The 6,463-nt window shown below is 36.7% G+C and overlaps 1 protein-coding gene across 1 annotated transcript in view; it reads left to right on the top strand.

Annotated features, from left to right (window-relative positions):
• Nucleotides 1–4,831, top strand: part of RBM25 (RNA binding motif protein 25) — a 49,465-nt gene extending 44,634 nt beyond the window's left edge. Inside the window, 1 exon segment of the mRNA XM_006779398.2 lies at nt 3,274–4,831. Within this exon segment, the coding sequence (XP_006779461.1) occupies nt 3,274–3,366 (93 nt within the window). The 3' untranslated portion in view covers nt 3,367–4,831.
• The last annotated feature ends 1,632 nt before the right edge of the window (nt 4,832–6,463 follow it).

Genomic DNA, 6,463 nt, shown 5'->3' with positions numbered 1-6,463 from the left:
ATGCCCAATTGCATTTAATTTGGATATTACAGTAGAGTCAGTGATTGCATTTATTTAATACTGTGGTTTTGTGAGAAAAAGGAGGAAATATATTGATGGTAAAGGTAATAGAGAGTGATTGAATGGTTTATGAACCCCAAGCTAGGAGGAAAAGGAAAAACTATTGGAATAGAGCTGGTAGTTTGAATCTGGACTGGTGGGAAGTGTATTGAAATAAAACAACTGGAAAGTTAAAGAGAGTAGAATGTTTAAGAACGTTTAAGAATACAAGTAGTGGCCTGGCCAGTGGTTGAGCATTGACCCATGAACCAGGAAGTCACGGTTCGATTCTTGGTTGAGTCATATGCTGTGGTTGCTGGCTTGATCCCCAATATTTTCATCATTGGTGTTTCTACCCTTCTCCCTTTCTTTTTCTGAAATCAATTTTAAAAATATATATATATATGTATGTATATGAATACAAGTAGTGAATCAGTTCAGATGATGGCAGGGTGCCTAATATGGCAATGGGACAGATTTTCTGGGGCAGAGTGATGTAATTTTTTTTTCTTCCTTAAATCCTTACCTGAGGACACTTTAAAAAAATATATATTTTAATTGATTTTTTTTTTTTTTTTACACAGAAGAAGGGAGAAGCGTAGAGACTTAGAAATATCGATGAGAGAGAAACATCCATCAGCTGCCTCTTGCACACCCTCTACTGGGGATGTGCCTGCAACCAAGGGACATGCCCTTGACCGGAATCGAACCTGGGACCTTTCAGACCGCAGGCTGACGCTCTATCCACTGAGCCAAACTGGTTAGGGTACGAGGACACGTTTTTATTGATTTTTTTAAAGGGGGTGAGAAACATTTATGTGAGAGAGAAACAACGATTGGCTGCCTTCCACATAAGCCTTCCATGTACTCCTTAGCTCAGTATTAAACCCACAACCTAAGTGTGCCCTGTCCAGGAATTGAACCCGTAAGGTTTAGGTATACAGGATGATGCTCTAACCTACTCAGTCACCTGGCCAGGGCAGAGGGATTTTTCTTTTTTAATATATTTTACTGATTTTTTACAGAGTAGAAGAGAGAGGGGTAGAGAGTTAGAAATATCAATGAGAGAGCAACATTGATCAGCTGCCTCCTGCACACCCCCTACTGGGGATGTGCCTGCAACCAAGGTACATGCCCTTGACCAGAATTGAACCCGGGACCCCTCAGTCCACAGGCCAATGCTCTATACACTGAGCCAAATTGGTTAGGGCGAGGGATGTTTTTTTTAAAATATATTTTTATTGGTTTGTTGGGTTTTTGTTTGTTTTAAATATATTTTTATTGATTTCAGGGAGGAAGAGAGAGTTTAGAAACCTCAATGATGAGTAAGAGTCGTTGATTAGTTGCCTCCTGTATGCCCCACACTGGGGATTGAGTCAGCAATCTGGGCATGTGCCCTGACCAGGAATTGAGCTGTGACCTCCTGGTTTATAGGTTGATACTCAACCACTGAGCCACACAAGTCGGGCAGTGTTCTAGTTTTTGTTCTTGGTAGAGTTGTAACCACTTGTCAGTGAAAATGCCATGTGTCAGTGTTAATTCATTTTAATATTTGAAGTATGATGTTAGACTCTTTTTTTTGGTGGGGGTGTGTGTGGTAATTCTCACCTGAGGATATTTTTCCATTTATTTTTAGAGGTAGTAGAAAGGGAGGGGGAGAGACGAGAGAGACACATGGATTAGTTGTCTCCCACACATGCCCAAGTGGGGCCGGGGATTGAGCTGCAAACATGGTACATGCCCTTGATCTGAATTGAACCCAGGACCCTTAAGTCCACAGGCCGACACTATCTACTGAACCAAACTGACTAGGTCGAGTTAGACTCTTTACTAGTTAATCATTTATATGGTTTGATTATTTTCTGGTTCATTGTTGATCACAGTGGGAGGAAGGAAATGAATCAACTAGTGTTGCCAACCAGTTTTTTGAAAGCTCATGGTTCCTTCTATTTCTTGTATAAATGAGATTCAATTTTTAGCTCAAGTAGTATTTTTTTCTTACTAAAAATAGGACTTTTTCAAACTGCCTTTCTTCATTTTACATAAATTAATGAACTTTGGTTGCATTTTGTGCCTCTATCTGTATTTCCAAGGTATGATTTCCATAATAATTAGGGTTGTAGCATAGTTTTCTTGAACTGCTGGTCAAGTCTGACTCATAAAAGTTTGTCATCATTAGTAAATTTAGGGATATTTTTCAAACATCAAAATTTCTGGCTACTCTTAAGCAGTTACTGATCACTTTAGATATTAGGCATTCTTCAAAGCACTTTGTACATAATAGAATTTTAAATTATAAATCAGTGTGATGTAGCTACTGTTTTCTTTGTTTCACAGATGAGAGAACAGAGGTTCTTTAGTAAGAGGTAGAAGTGGGATTGGAACCCAAGTAGTCTGACTAGAGGTCCGTTTTGCTTAACTCCTAAACTAGTAACATTATTCTACAAACCATGGCAGTGACACCCTGAAGCTTAGTCACAGCTGCCTCCTGTAGAAGGAAGCATGATATTCCATTTTACCTCACTACAGCTCTGGTGTGGAGGACTGACTGACTGACTGGCTACATGTGTGGGATGAGGGCAGGGGTACTGAGGAGGACATGGTGCACCTAACTCATGTAGCTAGGAAGATAATTTGATTTGTTTATTTGTCAAGGGGATATGACCTTTAATTTATTCACTAGTCTTGTGTTCCTTTGTAATGATGACAATTTTCACTTCCTCTGTTTATTGTATCTCAGACACTGTATTAAACACCTTACATATATTCTCATTTAATATTTAATTCAATGTCACATACATAAGGGCACCATAAATATTAAGATGCTAAGATTGTTTGGGGGGGGGCGGTAAATGTGATATTCTGTATTAAAGTTATTAAGTAGTTGTACAACTAGTTCTGCCTAAATTACTGTATTTGTTATAAAAAAAAATTTGCTTCCCTTAGGATATAGTTTTTCAAAACATGCCTAAATGTACTTACTATTTGTAAAGATAAAAGTTAGAATAAAAGTTGCACCAAGAAAATACTGTGGTATCAGTATTTAGTAAGACATGGAAGTTTGCTGAATGCATTTTTGTAATTTACATTTCTCACACTAAACAGATTTCCTTTGTCATTTTATTGAAAGTAAATGCTTGTCAGTGGGTAAAAGCCCTTTTTATAGCAGTCGCTATTGTTGGGAGTTGCTGATTGCTTATCTTACATATGTTGCTCTTTATTTTTTTCTCCTAGGTACTTGATGAAGAAGCAGAAGTTTTTATAGTCAAAATGTGGAGATTATTGATATATGAAACAGAAGCCAAGAAAATTGGTCTTGTGAAGTAAAACTCTGTACATTGAGAGTTCCATTTCAGCTATCGTCTTTCCCATCCTTCAAAGGACTCTGAAAAATTTTTTTGTCTTCAAAGACATTTGTGAGATCTGTAATTTTTTTTAAATGTAGAAAATGTGAATTTTTTTTTTTTTGTCCTCCAATTTGTTGATGCCCTGTGTACTCCCTTGGTTGTAAAGACATCCGAATCCTACCTTGGTTCTCTTTATACTCACCAGGTACAAATTACTGGTATGTTTTATAAGCCACAGCTACTGTACACAGCCTATCTGATATAATCTTGTTCTGCTGATTTGTTCCTTGTAAATATTAAAATGACTCCCCGATTCTTTTGCAGAATTGCACTTAATATTGAACTGTACTGTACAGGAACCAACATGAACAATTTTAATAGAAAGAATACCAGCCCACATCTATTACCCATACCCCCTTGATCAGAATTGGCAGGCTTTCATGAAGGCATGAAATTTAAAATTAGAGTGTGAAAATTAGGAGACCATCCATTCCTACTGTATCTCTGTATGAATGTGTTTGTGTGAATGTATATATAAAAGTATTTTCCCTAATTTGCTTTGGAGGGCTCCCTTGAACATTTTCTAATTGAAAAATATAATTGTAAAGGAAACATGGTATTGTGCCAATCCAAATGTCTGGGATAATTAGGTTAATAGTCTCCCAGAGCATGTTAGTCTCTTACGGCAAGAAACAGTCTGTTGAACAGAATGGGGTTTTCCTGTTGATAGCTGGCTGCTTCATCCCTTCTTTTATGGGAGTGTGAATCAGTGGTTCCCCTCTCTCCCCCCAATCTCAATTGTTCAGAAATGAGGCAAATCCTTAGATTGCACTGATTGGTCCTTAGTTTAATTTTGGTGTGCCCCTTTGCTTAAAAAAATAAAAAGCATAAATGAAAAATACTTTTTAAACAAAAGATAAAATTAGGCAATTTTACAGACTAGGAAAGTTTGACAAAATACAATAGAATTTCAGCATGGCATTTTATAAAAGTTTACATCTTATTTTTAAGGATAAAGTACATCATTTAAGGCAGTTACCACTAATTTTTTGTTTTGTAAAGGCTTTATAGCTTGTGTGTGTGTAAGCACACACCTTGTTTACCTCTGCTCATCAAAGTTTAAAGATACATTGATGGTGTTGGAGACACACATGGGGCTTTCTTTATTGTACATCAGAACTTCACCAGGGAGCAAAATTAATCGAAAATATAACAAGTTTTAAACAGTTCTAAATACAAAGTAGGTGCAGCTATTTCATGTCTAAGTATTTATTTAAAGACGAAGATTGGGAATAGGAAGATAAAGCCTAACTGAGCTTGAGTTACTAGATTTTTTTTTTTTTTTTACATCTTAAGAGGACATTTGAAAACACTGTTCTTAACATTGAACCATGACATGGTTCCCTCATGTAAATATTTCGGATATTAAAAATGTATATATTTGATCTCGGGGACTCATTCTTTCAGTCTTATTAAGTAAGTGACATGTAATTGTGCGGTTCATATTAGAAACTTGAAATTATGGGTTGAATTGATTTCTTTGAGTATTACTAGTAACTAAAGGTCAAAGAGACCATTTACCTTATTTTGGGTTAATCTAAATGTCTATGGAGATATCCCCTTTTAGTGTTGTAATATTTTAAATTCTGGTTTCTCAAGTAAAATTTCAGAAACATGAAATTTACAAATTCATTTACTAGCTTTTTCTCAGATTGACCCCTAAGCCTAACATCTTGTTTGAGCTTCATTATGCCTATTTTCTCTTACCATATTACCACTTCTAAGGCATCATATTGACTGTTTTATTTAGTCAACATTGGTATTAATTTCTTTTGCTCTTGCTCTTTCACTATATTTATCTTAAAAGGCCCATATCTTTATGCTAAGTGAAATAAGCCAGTCAGAGAAAGATAAATATCACATGATCTCACTCATTTGTGGATTATAGAGAACAACTTAGACTGAGGAAAAGGGACAGACCCAAAGACTGAGAAACAGCGATCAGGTTATCAATCCCCAGAAGGGAAGTAGGGGAGGGCGAGGCAAAAAAAAAAAAAAAAGGCCCATATCTGAAACGCTTGGGGACACATACCATGTACTGCATAACAACTCCAGAGAGATTTGCTTCAGAATCCAAGTTCATACATTAACATTTCTATAGCTTTAAGTTTTTCAGATTTACATGTAAAGAATTGGACATGTATAAACTGCTGGGGTATTCAAGTGTTTGGGAGAATACACATAAACTTTGTACTAAATTGCTTGAGCTTTCTGGGTCTTTACCATTTGCTCATAATTGAATTTCAGTTTGGAAACCTTGCTTGATTCATATTGCCCATTCCAAGTATAAAAATGGCAGTTAAGCCCTGGCCGGTTTTGCTCAGTGGATAGAGTGTCAGCCTGGGGACAGGGATCCCAGGTTCAATTCCAGCCAAAGGCACATGCCTGGGTTGTGGGTTAGATCCCCAGTAGGGGGCGTGCAGGAGGCAGATGATCAATGATTCTCATCATTGATGTTTCTATCTCTCCCTCTCCCTCTCTAAAATCAATAAAAAATATTTTTTAAAAAGGCAGTTAAAAAACCAAACCTTTTCCTCATTTGACCATATAGATAAAATAATTTAAAACATGTATGTCTATTTATAGGAGAAAAAGTTATTTTAAGTTTTTTTTAAATGTACTTTTATTGTTTTTCTTTTAGAGAGAGGAAGGGAGGAGAGAGGGAGACACATCAATTGGTTGCCTCTGGTACACACCCTGACCAGGGACCAAACCTGCAACCTGGGCTTGTGTCCTGACCAGAATCGAACTTGCAACCTTTTGGTGTACAGGACAATACTCAACCAAATGAGCCACACCAGCCAGGGCTGACTTTTTTTAAGATCAAACTATCTCTTGGAGGAATCTTGTTAAAGTGCAGACTCTGACTTAGTTGTAGGGTGGGGCCTGAAGTCAATGATGATGTGAATGCTAAATCATCCAAGGACTACACTTTCATTAGCAGTTTAAGGTATCTATTCAGTACCAGTATTTTATCCTAACAGTACATAAATGCAGCTTTATTTTCTTTTTAAGTA

The sequence above is a fragment of the Myotis davidii genome, unplaced genomic scaffold (genome assembly GCF_000327345.1).
Source record: "Myotis davidii unplaced genomic scaffold, ASM32734v1 scaffold17, whole genome shotgun sequence".
NCBI classification, from domain to species: domain Eukaryota; kingdom Metazoa; phylum Chordata; class Mammalia; order Chiroptera; family Vespertilionidae; genus Myotis; species Myotis davidii.
The sequence above is the reverse complement of the archived record's forward strand: the minus strand, read 5'-3'. Positions and strand labels throughout refer to the sequence as shown.